Consider the following 24811-nt stretch of genomic DNA (forward strand, 5'->3'; position numbering starts at 1 on the left):
ATGGCGGATGTTAGCTGACTTGCTCACCGCAACGTTAGGGGCTTCAACTCTGGCGCTGACGCCACATCTCAGTGCCAACACTTTGCAGACTCTACTTAAAAGACACGCCCTCCTCACTGGACAGTTAAAAAGACCAATCAAACTAACGATGACATCAAGTATTACCCAATCAAAAGTAGGAAAGGAGGCATCTTCATAAAATGCGTGTGGGATGATTTGCATGAGACGCTGCTTTAAAAAAAATGATAAAAAAAATACGGGACAAATCCCGTCCAGTATTGATTCAAAACGGGACGCGCAATTTCATTCTCAAATGCGGCACGATTCTGTATTTTAAAGGACGGGTGGCAACCCTACAGTGCCAGGTAACCACCCATACAATCAGATTGTGATTCAGACTAGGAATGCAATGAATGTAATTACCCCGATCTACATACAAGGCGAAAATCTTGCAACATTCAAAGATGATGGTTTGGGATAAGTACACCATACAACATAAAAGAGCTTATGAAGCCTTGAACCGAAAAAAGCAAGATCTCAGAGATCGTAAAAAAAAAAATAGGAGGTAATGTCATTTTACTCGCTGTAGATTTTAGTCAAACATTACCAGTTATTCCACGAGGGAGACCAGCAGATGAACTCAACGCGTGTTTAAAATCCATGCTTCTCCCACGCTCAGTTATATGTCGCGTGTTCTCGGGTAGGTACACCAAAAAATGTATACATTTAAGCATGTAATGGGCAAAGAAAAAATGAGGTATACCCGAAGGCACTGCAGTAGTACTTAATCTAACTTTACTTCTTAAATGTTAATGTTTTACTGTTTAATAATTTATACGCTTCTTATATGTTGTTCAAATTCTTTTATCAAAATACCAGTGACAGCGCAATGCACGATAACATGGAGTGAATACACCATACGCATCCGCCCACGGCCGCCCTGGTGTGTGCTGATAGGAGTTGATTCTACAATAAAATAAAATAAACATAAAAAGAGTAATACAATCATCACCCATAAAGCGGATAGTAGACGTGACGTACTATATGTGTACCACATTTCAAGTGTATAGGTGAAACGGTTTGCGAGCTACAGGTGATTTAAAATCCTGGACAGACACACAAATTGCCACGGTAGCAAATTACAGAAGAAGATTTTACTGTTTAATAATTTATATTTATATGAAATGTGCTTCTTATATATTACTTCATATTCTCATATGATAATGATGTTAATGTTTATATTGATTTCTATGTTATTGAAACTGCATGTATGTGTGTATATGTATGTATATGTATGTATATATATATATATATATATATATATATATATATATAATATACTAGCAAAATACCCGCGCTTCGCAGCGGAGAAGTAGTGTGTTAAAGAGGTTATGAAAAAAAAAGGAAACATTTTAAAAATAACGTAACATGATTGTCAATGTAATTATGTTGTCATTGTTATAAGTGTTGCTGTCTTTAATATACACACACACATAAACATTTATATACATATACATATATATACATTTCTACATATACACATCTACATATATATACACACATACATAAACACACACATAAGACTTATTGACTGAAACGGGCTTTCACGAAAAAAGTTAGGGCTTTGCTACAGGATACACCCTCCACAAGTTAACCAAGTAAAAATAAAATATATATTTCTGTTTTATTTAAACCTTTTAAGTTCGTATGCATAGCCCCATTTGGCTGTTTAATTTTTTTTTTCTTTCTTCAGTAATATTTAATCTCCTTAAAGAAAAAGAACATATCCATTTTACTTTTTTTGTATCTCTGTAGTAATATTTTAGTGTAAAAGAATAACCAGTATTTAAACCTTTTATGTTACTTTATACATTTATTTTACACAATGTTGAAAAATTAATAAGAAAGCTACATATTTTGGCAGCTGCTGCTTTCATTTTCAATGAAATGAAAAAAGCTCTCCAAGAGAAAACGTCAATGAAGAAGAAACAGTTTGCACTATCTAAAAATCAGAAACCCTCATTTATAAAAGTTTGCTGCAGATGACTTAACTGAAAGTAAATGAATAGTTCCTATGTGTATAATACATATTTATCTATTTTACTTATGCCTTTATTCCACCAACTTACAACATCTGAGGTACAATTTGTTACATTACTTTTGTTTTTTGCAGCACAGGCAGGTGAAGTGACTTCCTCAGGGTCACACAGTGGTGTCAGTACCAGGATTTGAACTGACAAGCTCCGGGTTTACTGAAATATTACTGAAGAAAGAAAAAAAACGAAAACGGGCAAATGGGGCTATGCATACAAATGTCCATCCATCCATTATCCAACCTGCCATATCCTAAATACAGGAGCCAATAAGTAGATATGTATATATACAGTATATATATATATATATATATATATATATATATATATATATATATATATATATATATATACAGTATATATATATATATATATATATATACAGTATATATATATATATATAGTGGAACCTCGAGATACGAGCACCTCTGTATACGAGAAATTCAAAATACGAGGAAAGTATGAGCGAAAAATTCAGCTCTAAATACGAGCATTGGTTCGCGTAACGAGCCACGAGCCAGGCTGTGGGTATAGCTCGCGGCTTAGCAAGGGGGCGTGGTAGCAGTTGCGAGCCGCGATCTGCGGTGTCTGCGTTTCTCACTTAAGTGCACAGGTGGGAAACTGCCCACATCCATGATTGTTCCTGTGGCTGATGGGCTGCAGCTGCCATGTCCTCCCCGCATATATAGAGAAGCGCGAGCCGGTTAAGGGGGAGAAAAAGTAAAAGAAAAGAAAGAGAGAGAGAGAGAGAAGGCAGGCAGGCAGGCGAGTGCAGGCTCGCGTGTAGCTGAACAGGCGAGCCAAACAGCTGAAGCAGGACGGTGTAGAGAAGGTCAGCTGCATTAAGAGTGTCTCGCCTGTTGCAGAGCCCGCAGGTGAGACGCTAACAGAGAAGAAGCACCGGCGATTGTCATCTGTTTTTTAAAGACGGCATCCTTTTGACGTTTTAACCTCGTGTTAAAGGATTGTTATTCTTGTGTATTTTAAACCTCCACTTCACAACTGTTTTAAGGATTATTTATTTAAAGATTTATTGAATGCTCTACTGCACTTTGGACACCTGTTTTGATTCTTTTAATAATCAGTTATATTATTTACCAGTGTTATTTATTAAAGGTAGACTACAGTATATATAATTTATCAGTGTTATTTGTTAGGAAAATTGATTTTTATGTTAATATATTTGGGGTGCAGAACGGATTAACTGGATTTCCATTATTTTCAATGGGGAAGTTTGTTCTAGATACGAGAAATTCGCTATACAAGCTCAGTGCTGGAACGAATTAAACTCGTATCTAGAGGTTCCACTGTATATGTGAATGTATGTATGTATATATCTATGTCTATATATATATATATATATATATATATATATATATATATGTAGATATGTAAATTTGTATATGTATATATATATGTTTATGTGGATGTGTATATACGTATGTATATGTAGATATGTGTATATGTAGATATGTATATATATATGTATATGTATATATATGTTTATGTGTGTGTGTGTGCATATTATATATATAAAAGACAGCAACACTCATAACAATGACAACACAATTACATTGACAATCATGTTACGTTATTTTTAAAATGTTTCCTTTTTTTTCTTTCATAACCTCTTTAACACACTACTTCTCCACTGCGAAGCGCGGGTATTTTGCTATTTATCTATATATATAAAGGAGAGTTGGGATCCGAGAGACTGTGTTTGTGTGTTTGTGGAGGGATGGAGAGTTAAGGCAGGTGTTGGAGTCACGTGATCATCTCCCCTCCCGTTCACCTCATTTCATTCACTTCATTTCGCTCCGAGCTGAGCTCCGCAGCTGGCGCGGTCTTGCTGTTCTTGATTTGCTTTTCACATGGCCAAGTATACGTTGCATGCTCAAGAGTAAGCTCAGCGCACAACTTGGTAATATTACAACCGGAGGGGCGAACTGACAACATGGTATACAAAGAGATCCTTAACAAATAATTATTGGTATAATTTCCCTCAGTTTATTATATAAAATTTTAAAGCAGTACTTCGCCGCTGCGAAGCGCGGGTATTTTGCTCTATATATATGGTTGTGAATGTATGTATGTATATATGTATGTCTATATTTATATCTATATATATATATATATATATATATATATATATATGTATATGTATATATATATATATGTATATGTATATATATATATGTATATGTATATATATATATGTATATGTATATGTATATATATATATATATATAATGTATATATATGTATATATGTATATGTGGATGTGTATATGTAGATATGTATATATATGTATATATGTTTATGTATATATATGGTTACATAACCTCTTTAATACACTACTTCTCCGCTGCGAAGCACGGGTATTTTGCTATATATATATAAAAGACAGCAACACTTATAACAATGACAACACAATTACATTGATAATCATGTTACGTTATTTTTAAAATGTTTCCTTTTTTTTTCATAACCTCTTTAACACACTACTTCTCCGCTGTGAAGCGCGGGTATTTTGCTAGTATATATATATATATATATATATATATATATATATATATATATATATATATATATATATACAGTGATCCCTCGCTATATCGCGCTTCGCCTTTCGCGGCTTCACTCCATCGCGGATTTTATATGTAAGCATATTTAAATATATATCGCGGATTTTTTGCTGGTTCGCGGATTTCTGCGGACAATGGGTCTTTTAATTTCTGGTACATGCTTCCTCAGTTGGTTTGCCCAGTTGATTTCATACAAGGGACGCTATTGGCAGATGGCTGAGAAGCTAGATTGCTTACTTTTCTCTGTCTCTCTTGCGCTGACTTTCTCTGATCCTGTCGTATGGGGATTGAGCAGGGGGGCTGTTCGCACACCTAGACGATACGGACGCTCGTCTAAAAATGCTGAAAGATTATCTTCACGTTGCTATCTTTTGTGCAGCTGCTTCCTGAAACGACATGCTGCACGGTGCTTCGCATACTTAAAAGCTCGAAGGGCACGTATTGATTTTTGACTGAAAAACAAACTCTGTCTCTCTCTATCTCTCTCTCTCTCTCCCCCTGCTCCTGACGGAGGGGGTGTGAGCTGCCGCCTTCAACAGCTTTGTGCCGCGGTGCTTCGCATACTTAAAAGCCAAACAGCCCTATTGATTTGTTTGCTAGAGATTGTTTTCTCTATCTATGTGACATTCTGTGCTCCTGACACGCACTCCTTTGAAGAGGAAGATATGTTTGCATTCTTTTAATTGTGAGACAGAACTGTCATCTCTGTCTTGTCATGGAGCACAGTTTAAACTTTTGAAAAAGAGACAAATGTTTGTTTGCAGTATTTGAATAACATTCCTGTCTCTGTACAACCTCCTGTGTTTCTGCTCAAATCTGTGACCCAAGCATGACAATATAAAAATAACCATATAAACATATGGTTTCTACTTCGCGGATTTTCTTATTTCGTGGGTGGCTCTGGAACGCAACCCCCGCGATGGAGGAGGGATTACTGTATATCTGAACCAATTTATATCTTTATGACCCAATCTTTTTACATGAATGTCCCCTCATAATATGTAGTAAAATGGAAGTAGACAGATAATGATCTGAATAAGACTTAAAGTGTTATACAATCAACATGCTGAAAGAAAACATGTATATTTATGTGTGTGTGTGTGTGTGAGTGTGCAATTTTTGTCAGAAAAAGGCTTCTAGCATTTACAGATTCAAAATTACTCTTTTCAAATGTCAGTGTAAATCTTATTTTGTTTCTCAGCAGCAACGTGCTGACAAGCCAACTGTTTCAACAAGTTAAAACCTGTCTTAGGCAACATGTTGCCATTTCATTAGGGAAGCACTTCTAAAACATGTGATTGCATGCACCTTGCTCTCAAAGTCATTAGCCACATGGAGCTACTGACTTTTTTTTCTCATTTGCTGACCTTTCTGTTAAACAGCACAGAATATCTTATCTATCTATCTGTCTGTCTGTCTGTCTGTCTGTCTGTCTGTCTGTCTGTCTGTCTGTCTGTCTGTCTGTCTGTCTGTCTGTCTGTCTATCTATCTATCTATCTATCTATCTATCTATCTATCTATCTTATATTAACATTGCTGTGTAGATTCTGATACAAAATGCTTAGTCCATGTTTAGGCTGAGTAGTTAAATAGAGAAAAAGAGTAAAAGCCAGCACTATGAGCTATTTTGTTTATGTGGTTTGCAGATGATTACTAGAATTTGGTTTGCTGTAATTTCTTGTCACAGTCAGCAGCATTGTTTACACAATGTGTTGTGGGCCTTGTCTGACCTCTGTTCTGACCTTCACTTGAAATGTAAATTTTACTGGATCTGCAACATAAGAAAATTATCAGATGATCATATCATGACTGAAAGTATTATAATAATACCGTTTCGAAAAGTTCATGGCAGATCCTGCTAGTAGTGTGTGTAGTATTGGGAGATATGCAAAGAATTGCAAAGAATTTAGAAGCAATTCATCTTAGAAATGCATTCATCTTTTTAATTACAGATGCATATGATTGTGCTCAGGGTGGCATTGTGATGCAGCGGTTAGTGTGACTGTCTCATAACTCCAGGAGACTAGTTTTGAATCCATTCTGGAATTTGAACATTCTACCTGCATCCATGTTGCTGTTTTATCCTACTGGGATGCCAGTTCTTCTCTGAAGTACATGCTTAGCTTAACTATAGATTATATGTTAAATGAATTAGGGTATTTGTGTCTGATTACTATGCAGTGGATAGCTGCAAAATCAAAGAAGGGTCTCCCAAATGACCCTGAATTAGAATAAATCAGCCATAAAATGGATACATGGACAATTGACTACAGCAAAATAGCAAGAAGCAGAACAATTTGAACTTTCCCATGCATAACATTTACTCACAACCTCCTTCAGGACTATATATGCTTATGTCACAACCCTTTGTGATCTTAAAATACCTTACCTATCTGCCGCACAATAGGTATTCTTCCAATAAGATATTTGAAGGTGAATAACACTAGCAGGAACTGGTAACACATGTTTGGATTTTGGACTAATTTATGTTTTATACATTTTTACAAAATATTCCTGTTTAAAACAAAACTAAGATATCTTAACCTTCTTATTAGTATCTATTGTGAAAACAAAAGCAGCAGAGCTAGATTTGTTCTTAGGATTATAAGTTGCACAGAGCAGACTACTTCGAATGATAACAAGTGTGTTCTGGTTTTTTACTACTTCTTTACTATTCTTGGTTTGTCTATCCCCTGTGACATTAACATGCATAGTTATAATGTTCTCATACTCCACTTTCCCTGTAATGGGTTACGAATGTTTACATTAAAGAGAGCATAGTCTATGAATGCAAAGGAAATCAGGTGCATGGTTTAAGCACTGTGAGAGGCTCTTCAACCAAATGAAATATTTCTCATATTTCAAGTGTGAATAATTAAGATAAAATTGCAACTTTCAAAACAAATAAATAAAATCATCATTATTTTTAAAAGATTAATACCCTGCAACTTGCTTGAATTAACTGGTTAGTGTGAAGGAGATGGCTCAAAGTGTTTGGATACATATTGCATACTGACATTGAATGTAAAATACCGTATTTTTCGCACCATAAGACGTACTTTTTTTTCCCCAAAAGAAGGTTGGAAATGTCTGTGCGTCTTATGGAGCGAATATTGCATCACAGACCATGATGTGTATTACCTGACAAAAGTCGACCTCCAGGGGTAGAGGGCGACAACACTCACTGTTACGTTACAGGCATTCCCTCTGTGCTTGGAGGAATGTTAGACTCATTGACTCGGCATCTAATCCTTTCGTGTGCGTGAGTTGCGAAATGTAAACAAATGTAAACAAAGGCAAGATGGCATCGACATCTCACGAGGGAGCGAAGCGAGTGCAGAAAACAAAATACTCGGCAGACGATGTTTTGCGCATTATCACTGAGTCGGACTCTGATTTTTCAGAATCTGATTTTGTTGAGAGTGATCAGGAGATCTAACAAGAGAGTGAGGAGCTGGCATCAGCTGATCGGGACACCAGCTGAGCATATTCGTGCAGCCGATGCACCTATGGCAAGGTTCGTGTGGGAGGAATACCTAGACATTGATCCGTGGGAGCCAAACTGGCTACCGGACTTCACAAGACAGTATGGCTTGCTGTTGGACTCGACAGATTACCAGCCGCTGGACTACTTCAGTCTGTTCTTTTCTGAAGCTGCCTTTCAGCTACTGTCAGACAAGACAAACAGGTATGCAGAGCAATTTTTTGAATCGAGGGCTGTCCTTGCACCACATTCTCATTTTTCAAAACTGGAAACCCACAACAAAACACAAGATGAAGGGCATTGTGGCATTACAAATATAGATGGGACTAGACTGGCAATATAACTTCAGGGAGCATTGGTCCAAACGTGCTTTGTCCCCTATTGGCTTTGGACAGGTTATGCCGCGTGATGATAGGTACGACCTCCTGCAAAGTGATTGTGAGCAACTGAGCTTCATAAATTCTGACACTAGCGATGAGGAGTTCTTGGGGTTTCCATAAAACTAGAAGAGTGCTTGAACCTTAAAGTCTCTCCTTATTTGTTAATGACAGTGATGATGTTTCTTAATACCGCTGTTGAATTTACATGGCTGAAATATTATTCTGCTGTATTTTATTAAACATATTAGTACACCATTTGGTTCAGAATATTTTTTTTCTTGTTTTCCTCCTCTAAACCTAGGTGCGTCTAATGGTCAGGTGCGTCTTATGGTGCAAAAAATACGGTAGATTTATTTTCTGTTGTAAATCACAATATATGAGTACTATAAGACAACTTTTTATACATATTTTTATGCATATTCTGTGGTTTGGAAACACAATGAATATATTTCTGATGTTATTTTCACATTTTGCTTTGAATTTTAAAAGTTGATTTTTGTTAACGTGGTTCTGTTGCTGAAGATCATATTAACTCGATAGTTATGCTGATGACATAGTGGATGTTACTCTATACATATGGCAGCATTTCCACTACAAATTATCCTCAGTGGATAAAAGAACTGTAGCGTCACTTAAATATTTTCCTAATAAGTTCCTAGTGGTATGATTTTATTTTTGTTTTTAACTTCTGCTATAATAATAATAATAATGCATTTTACTTATAGGGCACTTTACATTAGCAGTAAATCTCAACTTGCAACATAAAAAGATTAAACAAAGGCAAGGCAAGATAAAAACAGAGATAAAACAACAATAATTATAGCATTCTTGTTAATATGCTTTCCTAAATAGAAAAGTCTTTAGCTGTTTTTTTAAAACAGCCCACAATCTGCTGTGTTCTTAGGCTCTCTGGTAGGGCATTCCAGAGCCGTGGAACAGCGGCATATCGTTTTTACTCTCAAGTATCATCTTGTCCTTTTGTTCAGGGTAGTCCCAGTTTACTTTTCATCTCACAGTTCTGACCCTTTCTTTACATAACCATTTCTTTTTCTTGCTATCATTTCTTTGTATTTTTTAGTGCTCACAATAATTTCTTGCCATTTCAGTGTGCCCATAACAAGTATTTCAGTTGTGGTCATTCCTTTGTAAACCAAGCTAGAGGATACTACATAGTATTTCTGCTAGACTTTTGGTCATCTTCAACTTGGTGGTTTTTGTTTTCATCTCAGTGGTGAGGTAAATGAATCAGCTTCTGACATGTTTCACAGTAGGTCATATTAATTTACTGTATGATTGTCAATTAGTATTTTTTGTTTCATCTTTTTTAAAAATTTTGCACACAGTTGTTTCAAAATATTTCCAGCGTTTGTTTCTTAAGGACTGAAATAACTACACTAAAGTTATATCTCCGTTTAGAATGCAGTTACTAGAGAGTAAAAATGAATGTTTCTATTTAGCTTGGAAACTTAAAATGTTTTTTCTGATTGTGCAAAATTGCTAGTGACAACACTTACGTGGTGATGACACATTCTTTATCACCCAAATCATGTAATTTGCATTTTAATTTAAAAATTCTATTTACACACCTACTTCATACTTTTAACTAGTTTTGTGTTTTGCACAGTTGTTTTACATTTGATAATTCAAAATGTGTTTTTTTGTTTGAGAGTTTGAATCTTAAAAGCTAAAATGTGCCAAGTCCCCCTCTTGTTTGCAATATTGACTCGATACACCTTTCGTTTGGTTTTAAATTTAGCAAAATCAAGATAAAATGTTACCAGTATCAAACAGGGTTTTTCATCCAGTTTTTACAAATTCAGCAATTCATCTGGCATATACAGATTACATGTATTTCATGGTGAAAAAAATGTAAACTGAGCATTTAAATAAATGGGTTAAGTTAAAAGAACTTAGACACATATACATTGTGTCATTTTGCTATTGTAGCAATTACAAGCTTAACTAGACATTTTATACAAACTTCACTTATTCTAATGCAGACTTGTGGTAGCACCAGTTAATAAATTCCATATAAAAATATTCTGATTAATCAATCAACACATTGTAGAAAATACTATTAAACTTTTGACCTGCAGATGGAGTGAGAAGAATGTGTGTCTATGCATCCCATTTTCCAAAAACTGCTTTTAAATCCACAAAGTTATCCTGTTTGCTGTGAAATATGCCTCATTATCTGGATTCTGTTGGAGATCTGTCCAAGAATGAACCTGCATATTTCATACACATTTTTGAACACCGTCTAAAAAAATGTATTGTGCATGTTATTGTTATCCATGTTATTGTGCATGGATTTAATATTTTCCGTATATATTTGATTGTTATATATTAGTTTTCTGTTGTATATTTTATTTCTTACTGTTCGTTGTGAAAAATTAATCCTAATTATAAAAGAATTTCTCTGTCCCATAGTGACCAAGCTGTGTGTGATTACAGAGCAAGCAGAAGAAAAACCAGCTGCTTAGTTCATGAATGACTTGGTGCATCACTATCTGTAGTTTTTGTGATGCATTAATGTCACCTTGATTTATCAGTATAGTATCTCCTGGATGAACATCTTTGTTGCCACTGAGAAATGTGACATGTTCAAATTAATTAGCTGTCAAAATCCACGAAATAAAAGAAAAATGAGCCTTAAACCCCCAGTAAAAATATGACAAGATGTTACAGTTGTCAGGAGATGCACTGAAATGCTCTTTCTATGTGTAATTGTTAAGCGAAAAAGAAAAAATACAATGAATAACAAACATCTTCTCTCTTTCTCTCTTCTCTGTTTTTGGAAAAATCAGGTGACTGTCATGGATGGAGGTCCCTCTCCTCGGCAGTCCACCGTCTGGGTGGTAGTCCATGTCCAAGATGAAAATGATAACAAGCCTCAGTTTGCTGAAAAAGTTTATCAGATTAAACTTCCAGAGCGTGACCGTCGTAAAAGAGGAGATCCCATATACAGAGTGTTTGCTTACGACAAGGATGAGGGAACCAATGCTGAAATTTCATATAGCATAGTGGATGGCAATGATGATGGGAAATTTTTTATTGATCCTAAAACCGCCGTAGTGTCCTCCAGGAAGCAATTCACAGCTGGCAGTTATGATATTCTCACGGTAAGAGTCAAGTGAAGTGTCAGACATTCCATATTGAATTTATATAGTAGATCTGTGCTATTTAAGGACCCTATTTACATTAATTGTATTTTCATATGTACCAAATGCACACTCGTATTACCAAAAGTCCACAATTATTTGTTATCTACCAGGCTGTTAGGCTGAGGCAGACTGGCCTTTTTATTTGTTTTTGATTTGCTACTGACAAGCATCATTTCAAAATTTATAAGATGTCATCCAGGCTGTATCTTTTTCAAACATTTTATACTTCTGCATTACATTTGTTATTAGTGGCTCCAAGCTATGACATCCTTCAGCCTATACTGAATATAAGCAAACCCAAAATGTAATTGATTTTAGCACATTATGTAATAACCTCACACATATTCATTGTGTCTATGTTGCTAATATTTTATACTTTGCTTAAATCTTTCTTATTTCAATTTGTCATCATATCTAAGATATTTTTCTATCGCTTTAATGGCAACCATTTATAGTATTGTGCTGTGGCATGTTTTACTTCAACTGACTGAAATCAATACTAATCAGGCATTTTTAACTATTGTCTTTATTGTAATAATGGATTAAGTGCAAGATGGGACTGTGACATTTATCTTTGTTTTTCAAAGTCTGTGTTTGATTTTAAGAAAATTGCAAAGTTTACAAGGAAGAAGACACAATCAGTTCATCAAATGTAGCTCATTAACTAATAGTTAGCATGCAGATTATGTGAATATTACCACAGAGCTAGAATACAATTTCTTTATATATTTTGTTATCATTAGAGCATAGAGAGGCAATAATTTGCTCAGGGATAAACATCTCGGTCTTTAAAACTAGACCAGCAGCCTTCTAGCTTAAAGTTCATTAGCTTAGTTACAAGTCACCATTGCCTTTCTTTATTGGCACAATGTAACAGACATACATACAGTTTCCATTGCTGTATAGGAAATGCCTCTATTAATTAGTTATTGAGCTAAACCCTTGGCCATCATTAAGATTTACAAAAAGCAGCCTAAAAGTGATTACCATATGTTTCATATTTTCATTACTATCTTTACTGTATGTTTTCTTTTTATTAAACTTATGAACCTTGGTTGACTTTTTGCTCTAACAAAATTTTCTACATCTATGTTTCCTTCCTGGACACTCAGATAAAAGCTGTAGACAATGGTCGACCTCAAAAGTCTTCAACAGCTCGTCTGCACATTGAATGGATTAAAAAGCCTGATCCATCTCCTGTGTCACTCAACTTTGACGAACCCTTCTACAATTTCACTGTCATGGAGACTGACAAGGTGACAGAGATTGTGGGTGTGGTCTCCGTGCAGCAGGCAGTTACGCCACTCTGGTTCGATATTGTAGGTAAGTCGGCAAGAAATTCATGGAACATTTGCACCTTTCTGCTTCACTGTACTTCAGCAAACTCTGCAAATGAGAAATCATTCATGCATCCCCTCAGAGAGCTATTTTCATATTGAAATTTGATTATGAAAATGAACAGCAAGCCTTAGAACAGTAGTTGATACTTAACATTCATACGCTTTGTTTTATCTTCAGTCGAGTGGTCCACTTGCTAAGCAATGAATATTAAAAGATGTGCAATGACAGCTTAACAAGTGTTCATATTTCTGTGTTATATTTTCTCTTTTATTTCTTTTTAACTAGTTAGGTCTTATCAGTTTAAATTCCATGAGATCAGCCATTTCTCACAATTCCTTTCAAAGTAGACTCTTTTAATACTATGTATCATTAACTTTTTGTAATATGAACATGTTCTTTGTTAACAGTAGCCACAATTTCCAGCGATTGTATTGTATATTCCATTCATGTAGTATCTTCTTGATTCATAATTTTACAGTATTTTGAATTCTTATTGTTATTGTCAGTTCTCAATGACAATCAGTTAAAGCAAATAACAAGTAAACATAAATCACTTTTTCACTATTATTACTAGTAGTATTAGTGGTAGTAGTTGTAGTATTATAAAAGAGAAGTAGATTTATTATTGTGCACAAAAAAGATGATTTCATTTACTATTACATTTTTATTTACAGAAATTAAGATTACATTAGAGTCAATGGAGATCCTGGATCTATTTAATATACGGCTTTGTAAAAACTCTTATTATAAAAAAAAATAGCAATTTGTAAAATAAAAATAACAGTTCATTTTATTAATAAAAATGGAATGTTTAAAAACATTTTTATAACCTGTTAAAACATAACAGCAATGTTTCAGATTTTTCAAAGTTATCTACACTTTTTTAGAATATTGAGCTTGATAACTAGCTTTTTTTGTTAATTTTTTGGGGCACCAGTATACTTTAATTTATCCAATATGTTGCATTTCTTGTTTTAATACATTATTTGTGCATTTTCGCTTTCTTCCTGCACTGTGTGTGTGTGTTTTGTTTTTTCTGTGTTCACACAGGCTTACTGGTTTCTATTGTAGATGGGTTTTCCAATGTGGTGTTTGTTAATAATGTTAACTGATTTTGCTTATGAAATTGTTACCCATTGCAGTGTTACAAACTTTTCAAATTTACATTTGCACTCCTTTTCCATTGAATGCTAATGGATTTTATAAGCTGGAAAATGCAGTGCAACAGTAGAATCCAGCAATGATATTCATTTTAATCTTTGAGGTTTAAAAATACATTATGGAAGATATGAAATGTAAACAGGAGTTTTTAGTAAGACACAAAAATATTTCATTCTACCTGTAACTAAGCTTCTTCAATGAAATATTTTGCCTTACTAAGTCCCAGTATTTAGCGATGAATTCCTTATTCATGTCTGAAATTTGACATAAAGCCACCTTCCTCTATTAAAATGTAGGTGCCCACTGGTAAACCATTTCATTAAAATTAAATTTGGGTGTTCTCCATTAGTCAGTTTTCATTTTGTATTTCCTTAGTGTTACAGTTAGATGAATTAAAAGTTTTTCCATTGTTGTTGTATTCCAGTGTAGGTTTTCTCCGGCATTTTCAAGTCATTCCAGGAATAAAGTCTTTTTCCAGTGTTCTTTAGGCAATAATACACACTCTTGTATGTAACTGCAGCTTGTCTACTGGACCACCTTATTCCATAGAACTCAGGGTAGCCCTTAGGATAATATATGATGATTCCACAAAGCTACATATTCATTTTTGTCCAAACACTGTATCATATTTTTCAGCCTGATGTGGATTCTAGGATTCTACTCTATCAAAAATTTGCATGCAATCAAACCAATCAGATATTTTAACGAATTCCCAACAAAGAGAATGTTTACTGTTTTGTGGTTCAGGTCCTCATTGCCTTTTAAGGCTGGTTAATTTCTCTCTTTTTGTTTTTTAATCTTTGAGGTGTGCAGATATAGTTTTAAAATAAATTAATAGATAGCAACACCTCAAAAATGTAAATCACAGTTGTTGTGGTTAATAGATCAAAAGGTATATACTTCATATATAAAGGTATCAGACATGCTTTTATGGTAGCTGTTTTACTAGAATGATAAATACAAAATACATAGAATAACATAAGCATCAATGAATTTTCAAAAGACATCCTTTTTCCCAAAATTATTACTACTTCATTTTGACATCACACTGCATAAAAAATAATAAGCAAATGAAAAGTGTTTTTATCAAGGCATTATATTTATTTTTACCTTATTATGAGAATTATTGACTTATTGAGATATTTGTATTTCAGAATAAATATTTTTTTAGTTAGTTGTTTTGCTTTCATTTAGCAAAAGAATCTGCCACTGAGGTTAGTAACATTAACTGGACAAGATATTTTAAAATGAGCTAAATAATTTTAAATACAAATTAATTAAATCTCACAATAGGAAAAAAATGATTTAATGGCTTGATATAAAAACTTAACTTGTTTAGATTTTATTCTTTTGCAGTATGGAAATGAGGGGTATGCAGTTGAGGCCATTGTGAAGGTTTTCTTCTGCTTGCTTTTGTCAGTTGCATGCTATGCTAGTGCCAATGGACTATCACTTCTGGAGAATTTCATTCTTTAGGTGGATCATTAGACATGGTTCACATATAAAAGAAACTTTACAGGACTCAGCATCCCTTGAGCAGGAATACAATCAGTATGTTATACTAGTGGATTAACATCCATATCCACCAGTGCATTTTGTATTGGCTCTCATTAAATTCTCTGTCTGTCTTTGCCTTTCTCCAGTTGCAGTATCTTGTAGAATTCTTTACCTGTTACTTTTAATGTTTCACACTTTTCTAACACATGGCTTTCTTTGCTGTGGCTCTTCGCTCAAACTTTATCTCTCTGTCTTTCCTCTTCCTCCCTCCTTTTTTTCAAATTCCCCCTTTCCCCTTTAAGGTGGCAAACATGCTCGAGAGATGTTCTATATTCTTCAGACATCTTGTGGCCAGAATTGTTCAACTGAAGGTATCTCTGCTTAAAAAATACTACTTTGCTTGTTTTGTTTTTTTTCTCTTTGTTGTGGTATGATTTTTGAAGGATTTTTTAAATGTTATGTGTTTTTGTTTGCAAATGCAAATATGAATCTACACATAATGTATTCAGTTTTTGTTACTGTGTCTTCATGCAGTAAGAAAGAACATGTTATTTTTAGCATCTGCAATTTTATTAAATAATTTAGCATGGTTCAGGTAATTATGAGCTACATTCTCATGTGTTTGTCCTTCTAAACCTATTGACAACATTCATTTTAAACTGGTCTATTATACTGTATCTTCCCAGTGAAGAAAAAACACCTTCCAAATGCTTCTGTCTTGTCTTTCAATTAACTTTTTTATCTTGTAAATTTTTCCAGTGATGAAAATATTTTACTCTGTTGTTCAAGCTTTTCTCCAGTTGCCAAACTATCATTTCATTGACAAGTCCCAATTACAGAATTCATTCTCAGTGTCCTGCCCGAGGTTATTTTCAGTTTGGGTCAGTGTAATGTCGCAGTGACTAAAATACAACTTAATTGGTCTGAAAAACATCTACAAAAGATAACACGGCTAAAGTGTTGGTAGAACAGTTGGGCTTCTATTTATTTTTTGTGAGCAGCACACAAAGCTTGAGATCGCACTTAGTTGACAACTTATGTCATTGTCTCTAATCATCTTGACTTAATTTGGTCTTCTCTCTTTGTGTCTATTTTGGGGAGTCTGTTTCTTCTACTTTCCAGGTCAGTAGACTGTGAGTGACAATCTGAAACTGTAAATTCTTCACAGACCTGTAGATTTAGCCTGGTGAAAATGTAATAATGAAGGTCACAACTTTTATCCTATTAACAGTCTTTGTTGCCAAGCTGGTTTGGTAAACTGTTCCAATAACAAAGCTGTAATGCATTTCCCTTATGGCTATGTCACATTGCGCAAGTTTTCCAGTGATTTTTGGTTGTAGCCTTTATTTACATGATTTCAGTGAGTCAGAGGCAGTCGGCGGCATGCTCTTCCTGTGAGCCTGATCGTCTAATGTGACGTACCCAGCAACTGGTTTGATTTAGTCTTTACTCATAGGGACAGGCTCTGTGTGCATGAGAGCTGACAACCAATGATTGCCCATCCAGAAGTACAATGCATATAATGTAGCAATGAAAAATAAGGAACACACTAGCTTTTAACCTTGCAAAGAGAACAAAGGCATATCTATTTGATTTGTTGTGTTTTATGTACTAAAAAAGAATGGTAAAAAAGAGCTGAGACTGTGGCTAAACTGTTAATCTATCATATAGCACCAGCTCTATCAGATGGCACATGGTTGTCACAAAAAGGGGAGAGTGCAGCTATACTGCAAAGGCACTAATTTGGTAAAGGAGATATGGAGAGTGAATTTCAATCTTTTATACTGACATGGTCTGGTGACTGTGACTTCAGTTGGCAAATCTGACATGCCCCACGACTAGAAATTGTGTAATGTGACATCGTTAGAAAGGCATCTATATGAAGAATCAAAAGAACATCCAGTTTGATATATATAGGAAGATGTACCAGTGACCACAATAAGTGTTTCAGCTTAGTTTTTTAGTAATACCAACTATATTCCAATTAGTTCAGTGACCTGAATGTAATATAATGTTTACCTTGGACTGGTGTTCATTTAGTTTAGCCATTCACCCATTGGCTCAAATAATTTCTATCTGGGTGAGTTTAGTCTTTATTTTCAGGAAATAGGTTTATTTTCAGTTTTTTTGGTGTTGTGATATTGTACTGTAACAGCTAGACCACGTTTACTCTACCACTCTCATGTGACCGTATTCTAATTTCTCCACATATTTGACACAGATCAGCTTTTGGTGTAAACAGGCTGCTTTCATGTATGATACCGATGCCTGATCTGAACTGATCAAAGTTTCATTCAAGTGTGTGTCTTGATTGAAGTCATTTTTGTGCCTCCAGCATAGTATCCTTGCGACAGATGCAGCTTGTTTTGCATAATATAACATTATTGCTGTGATAGAATCACATTAAACCTGTATGGTAAATGATAACTTTTGAATGAGTTATTAATGATATTATATGTCTCCTTGAGTAAACACATTAAACTCTGTTGGCCATCTGAGTGCCAAATTCTACATGAAAATATTGTAAACAATATAATGAACAAATTCCCGAGGTTGCAGATTCTTCATTAATGCTGTATTAGTCGGTATACTAGTTTTCATTTATTTTTATTCAGAAATTTAGTAAGAATTTCAAACTTTTTTAATATGCCCAAAGAGACTGAGATTTCTTTGAGTGGCTACCGAAGGAGATTTTTTATCTTGGGACGATTTGCTTTACTCTCTGTGTTGAATGAAACTAAAGTTGCTCATTTAGCCTTGGTAATTAGGTACTAATCCTAGGTAATAAATTACTTTGCATTATACTGAATAGCTTGCAGATGTATTGCTCATCAGTTACACATTTGTTCATGATATTGTACTGAAATAATTCATATATATATATATATATATATATATATATATATATATATATATATACTGTATTTGTATATAAAATGTAATCATTTTTGTTAACATTCCCTGTAAATGTTTTTTTCCCCTTCTTGATAAAGTGGTAAAAGAGACTGAGCTTTCCTTGCTTGCAGTCAGGGCCAATCATTCTTCCTAATTTGACTTTAATGCCGAGCTTTATAATTAAGTCTTGGAATTGCAAGCTTCAGAAAACCACAGCATCTTGCTTAATTTCTCCACAATTTTTTAAAGTCAATCAATTAGTCAGCTCAATATGTAACGCTAGAAGTCTAGTAACTTACTTTAGAATTTTTGGACACTATGTAATGCAATATTAATAAAAGAAAGTAAATTTAGGATAGAAAACTTATGAAATCTGTTACTTCCTTGAGTGTGTCTTGCTGCCTAGCTGATATTAACAGCACTAATATATACTCTTGCAAAACCAAGCTAAAAATGAAAATTGTTTAAAAATAACCAGCAGAAACTTTAAAATGAGCTGATGAGTTCATATTTCAAGTAATTTAATGATAGTGTGGGAAATTCAGTGCTTATTAACGCCACCTCATAGCTAGGGACCAAGCCCATAGTCCCAGGCAAAGTCTCCACCTGTGTGAAATTTACACAATATCAGACTTGGGTTTCATATAAGTATTGCAGTTGCTTCTGCATCTGGAATACAAGCTATGTTACTACATCTCAAGCAGAGGTTAATTCTGTCTGTAGGAGAAGAACGTATCATACAGAGTGGCCAGGCAACAAGCAGGGTAGCCTTCCACAAATGATTGCCATACCAGACATTTTCGCATGCTGCTCTCAATGTACAAATCTGTGAAACAAATTCTTGGGCCCAAGCTTGCATGTTAAGGTTGCCTGTTCGCAAGTGTTTTACCATCTTATTATCTTACATCATTTTTTCTGCTTTAGTCCTTAACAAATAAGCCTACATGAGTCCTTGGCCTATTTGTCCCTGTTTCAGTCATCATATTGTTCACAGACCTCCATTTTCTCCCTGATTACTTTTTGCCATGGGAATAAATAGATGCCTAGAGACTTAACTAAAGACTTAATGTTAACCAACAGTTGCCTAATTGTATTATATTCTGTTTACTTAAAGAAGAGCTTAATAAGCACACTAAATAAAGAGTATAAAATAAAATACTTTCCAGTGGTCTTTTGTGTAAAAGGCAAGTTCAAGTGTGCCTGTTTACAGAACGTTATGAGAGTAAACTGGAGATTTTGCAGAATTACACATTTCTTAGTTAGATATTCACATTAACAGCTTGGTTTCTCTAAATGTTTCTGACAAGCATGGTATACCATATCATATTCAATGTAATGACGGTTACACATAAAAATGTCTGATATGTTAGAATGAGTGCAACGCCAAACTCCAATGCAGGGGTTTTAAACTCAGTTCTTGGATGGCTGCAATGGTTTCAGGTTTTCACTGGAACCAATTTTATAATCAGAAGCCAACACTTGCTGTTAATGATACAAGTTATGTTGTTTATTTATATGCCTTGGAAGTGCCAAGTATGTTCTATTAGCAGCAGTAATTTTCTACAAATTAAGAAAGTGGCTGGAATGAAAACCTACAGACACCACGGCTCTCCAGGAACTGATTTTGAGATCCATGACATAGGAAAAAATAAAAACAAAAAACAACTACTACTGTACTGACTAAAATAAGACCAACGTAAAAAAACATAATGAAAGATTCTCTGTTTTAGCCATTTCGTGATTTTTAAACGTTTTATTTTGTGAGAATATCATATCATTATTCTGGCTTTTAGTAAAGAAAAAGTGCACTATGGCCTACTTATTTAAAAATGAGACAGAGAAACAAATAATAATCATCATGTAAATGGAGTAATAGATATAACTGATACTCCTTAAGGTTCCATTTAGTGTCTAATGCAGGTACTATATGAGTCAATCCAGTGTGAACATGGTAGGGTCTACACTCGAAGTCTAGGGTCTTTGTCATTCAAAAAACACATGTTGTAAAGACCATGTTAAACTTTTGAACTCTGTTACTTATTCCATCATTGTACATCATTAGTAAAACAAGAGATAACAGTCCACAAAACAGCAAAACAAGGTGTCCTGTTTCTCAAGAATTGTGTTAATTATCTTTGGAAATACATCAGTAATAATCAGCATCATCAAATACATCAGCAATAATCAAAACGCTTTACATAAATTCTTGCAATTACTAAGTAATACAGATGTTTATCTGTTTGTTATGTGTAGAGAGGTGGATTTAATTTGTAATAATACAAGTGTTATTTGTAACTTTATCCCATATGTCCCAAGAGTCAAATCATTATAAAGGTGTAATCTTTAAACACATGCTCTTAGTTCCAACCACCCATCAATAAATTTTTTGAACACATTTCTATATGACTCTGAGCAACATTGGAGCTAAGGCCAGAACCACAGTGGACCAAGATGTGATGCCTTCCCATCAGAAGAGAAACACAGCTACACTCACACATTGGCGTAACAGTAGCTTGATTAATGATCCAAGTGTTCATTGCCTTTTCATGTTTGAGGAGACTTACACACCACACACAGATGTCCCAATGTTCTAAAGACATGTGCATTTCACACAGATAGTGAGCAGATCTGTAATTTAAACTCAAGCTCACTATCCAAAGCATCTCCATGCTGTCCTTTTGGACCAACTAATAAGATGCAAACTATTGACACTAGAATCTAGTATTTATCAGAAAGACTCTCCCCATCTGACTTCACCGTTTGTTGTGTAAATTTCGATACTTGGATGTTGCTGTTTTTGTTTCAGTTAATATTTGTGTCCACTCTCCATTCTAGATTAAACAGACCTGATTAAAGATGGAAAACATGGCTAATTTTATAATCAGATATTAATGAAGTGAAATTGTTAACTCTCCACTTAATTTATCTGTTATGTAATATTCAAGAAAACCTTTTAGTTTTCAAAGAAAATAAAAATCTCTTTTTTGTCAAGTAGTGTATTTTTGTTATTGTGCATTATGATACATTAGCCACTTGATTACGGTTACTGCATTGTGCTTCTTAAGCAATCTACACAATTACTATTAAAATAAAAAGCCAAACATGTACTGTACCACTTTATAGGTCCAAAGAACATGCAGCCTGATGTAAGAAATTCAATGAAATTTGGTTGGAAATGTTCAGTTTCAAGCATGTGTCTCTGTTGTATGTGCAGCAGTTCTTTTCCATGCAAGTCTAGTTGGTGTTAACCAAAAGAAAATTCAAAGATAGATGATCTCCTGCTCATGGTCCCAGTCTTTGCTACTGATAATTTTTAATGACTTAACTGACTTGAAGTTCATTTGCCACGATAAAAACAGCAAATGCAGGGATTGGGTTTATAGAGCTTTACTTTGAAATGAAATGTTTCAATAAAACAGGAAATTTGGATAATAAAACAAACCTAGATTTTTGTTGTCAGATTGTCACTTCTATCGAAAATCTGAAACAACCTTTTAAGTACAGAGCCATTTTCCATACTTTTAATTAAAAAAATAAAGGACTGTGATAGTTAGGCTCCATTCAAATAATAGTCACATTATTTCACCATTTCAGCTAAATGCTTTGAGTCAGAAAAGGCCAGGTAATTTACTTATTTAAATCAATTTATGTTGTGAAATGGTACCGGCATTTAATTAAGGCAGATTTTACAGTGCAATTTTCCAAACAAGTGGTCTCACAGCTTGAACTAGTATTACTTTGTGCATTTAGCTCTTTACCCTAAGATTTCTGCTATAAATCCTGGTGAGTGGTCTCCATTTCAGAAATGAATGAAAAGAAAAAAGACAGGCTGCCTAATGTGTTATCTTTAGGGAAGTGGATGAACTTCGTTTATTATAAAAGCTGGTCCTTTTTCAAAAACCTGGCACCTTCTGCTGAATTCAATTTCTGCTTTTATGCTTCATGCCAAAAAATAGTAATTGAACAATAATGAAAAAATTGGCAGAATAAAGTCAACCATGGCTTCTAAGTCACTCCTTCTCATTCTTAGTTATTGGTTGGTTAGGTCAATTGGTTAAACTTTAGTTTATATAGCACCTTTCAAAGTCAATCTTTAAAGAGCTGCTTAAATTACCACTTATATAGAAATTGTTTTATGTATGCATTTTGTGTGGAAATAGAAAGAGAGCAATCAAAATTAATTGTATCTTTATCTTAATTTTTTTAAACAGAATTTTGAACTTGTTTCTTGCATGTCCATTGGTTATGAGTTATAACTGAAATTTGAATATCCATTATACTTTGTACTGCAAAGTGGTCATCGAGTTATAACTGCCCAGGAAGACCTGCTATTTTGCTGACAAATATTATACATTAGATAACCTTAATAATAAAAAAAGACATAACCACATGGGACATAACCACATGAGGTATCTTCTGATCCCCAGTATTTGCTCCATTCCAGTGTTACAGGGAATACACCCCATTTAACAATTTTGCCTCTGTTCTTTGGGAATTTACTGTTTAGTCTGAAATATGTGGTGGTTGCAGCAAGGTGCTGTATCAGTGTATGCTCCCAACCTCCTCCTACTCCTCCAGTTTACAGTCATAGACAAGGTAAAGTTATTAGCAACTCTAAACTGACCCGAAGTTATTCAGTAAATGTAAGTTTTTTACATAAATGTTACATTGAAGGTACTGGTAGCCTGTATTGCTGTCTGCATGGAAAAAATTAAACAAGATGTGAACAGATGGTCTACCCTCTATCTCACATTAGCAGGAAGAATCAATACTGTCAAAATGAACATCCTTCCCAAGCTTCTATTTCTATTTCAGATCATCCCCATATACATTAAAAAATTGTTCCTTAAGAAATTAGATTCAATTATAACCTCATTTATTTCAAGTCAAAACATCCATGCATCCAAAGGCCTACTCTACAACAACCTAAAGCAGAATTGAGCATGGCACCACCTAATTTTCACTTTTAAAACTGGGCAGCAACCATATAAATCTTGGAATAAGCATTCTCCTTTGTTGTTTTCAAAGATTTGCTTGTGTTTTAGTCCTCTCTTTCTCTTGAGCACAGGTTGGATTATGGTTTGTTAAGTTTGACAAGATTGTATGGAATGTTGGATTCTCCGAATTAAAAAAAAAAAATTAAAAGTAAAAAAATAAAAGATGAAAAGTATCAGAAAATGTAACAATAATGTAAGATTAAGAATAATTTTAGGAAAGCTGCTTTTTTGTTTAATGAGATGCAAAGATAATTAAGCCCAAAGGGTATATTTGCCATAGCTTCTTTGTTCTTTTTTGAAAAGTTGTACAGATTAAAAATTCCCACTGTAAAATGAATTTAAACCTGTTTGGTGCTTGTGTTATTTTCATCAGCATGCATCTCACATGTTAATTACTTTTATTTATACTGTATGTGTTTTTATTTAGGAAGCATCATTCATTAGCTACATTTGTTTTTCTACAGTATTGCATGCAAAGTGGCATAATCACCCAATTTAAATCCACTTTTTTAATTTAAACTAACCCTGTTTTTATAATGTCTAAAATTGTAACTTCATTAGTACACTTCAGTGCATACCATTTTACTCTCTCATTGGTACACCTATGTCATGCACTATCAATAACTGATCCACATATCTTACGTTTTTACTCTAACACAGGAACTAGGCAACAAAGCTAAGTCTTGTTTCCTGGTTTATTTCCTCTACTCGGTTCAATTTTTTTTTTTTATAAGTGTTCGTCTCTGAGTGCAGGCTGGGAATGCGTGTGCAAGTTTCCAACTGTAATGCATATGTTATTTTATGAATTAGCTGATTTTTGCTCTATGTGCATAACCTTCAACAACCTGGGAATGCTTTAAGTGTGGCTGTGGTAATGTGACTGGTTATTTAAAGATTTCAGACCATATTGCAATGTTCATTTGTAACTATTATACTCACTGGGCGGCATAGTGGCGCAATAGGTAGCGCTGTTGCCTCACAGTTAGGAGACCCGGGTTCGCTTCCCGGGTCCTCCCTGCGTGGAGTTTGCATGTCTGCGTGGGTTTCCTCTGGGTGCTCCGGTTTCATCCCACAGTCCAAAGACATGCAGGTTAGGTGCATTTGCGATTCTAAATTGTCCCTAGTGTGTGGGTGTGTGTGCCCTGCGGTGGTCTGGTGCCCTGCCTGGGGTTTGTTTCCTGCCTTGCACCCTGTGTTGGCTGGGATTGGCTCCA

General features: G+C 34.5%; 1 protein-coding gene across 4 annotated transcripts in view; it reads left to right on the forward strand.

The window, feature by feature from the left end:
- The window catches only part of fat3a (FAT atypical cadherin 3a), a 547007-nt gene that overhangs the window by 376693 nt on the left and 145503 nt on the right, over window positions 1–24811 (forward strand). For 3 of the 4 annotated variants that reach the window (XM_028800422.2, XM_051927169.1, XM_051927170.1), the window contains exons 5-6: window positions 11350–11664; window positions 12819–13029. In XM_028800422.2, coding sequence (XP_028656255.1) covers window positions 11350–11664; window positions 12819–13029 — 526 coding nt within the window. Of the gene's footprint in view, window positions 1–11349; window positions 11665–12818; window positions 13030–16007; window positions 16077–24811 lie in introns of all 4 variants that reach the window. The other variant, XM_051927172.1, reaches the window with a different exon arrangement.

This window comes from Erpetoichthys calabaricus, chromosome 4, assembly GCF_900747795.2.
Source record: "Erpetoichthys calabaricus chromosome 4, fErpCal1.3, whole genome shotgun sequence".
In the NCBI taxonomy this organism is placed as follows: domain Eukaryota; kingdom Metazoa; phylum Chordata; class Cladistia; order Polypteriformes; family Polypteridae; genus Erpetoichthys; species Erpetoichthys calabaricus.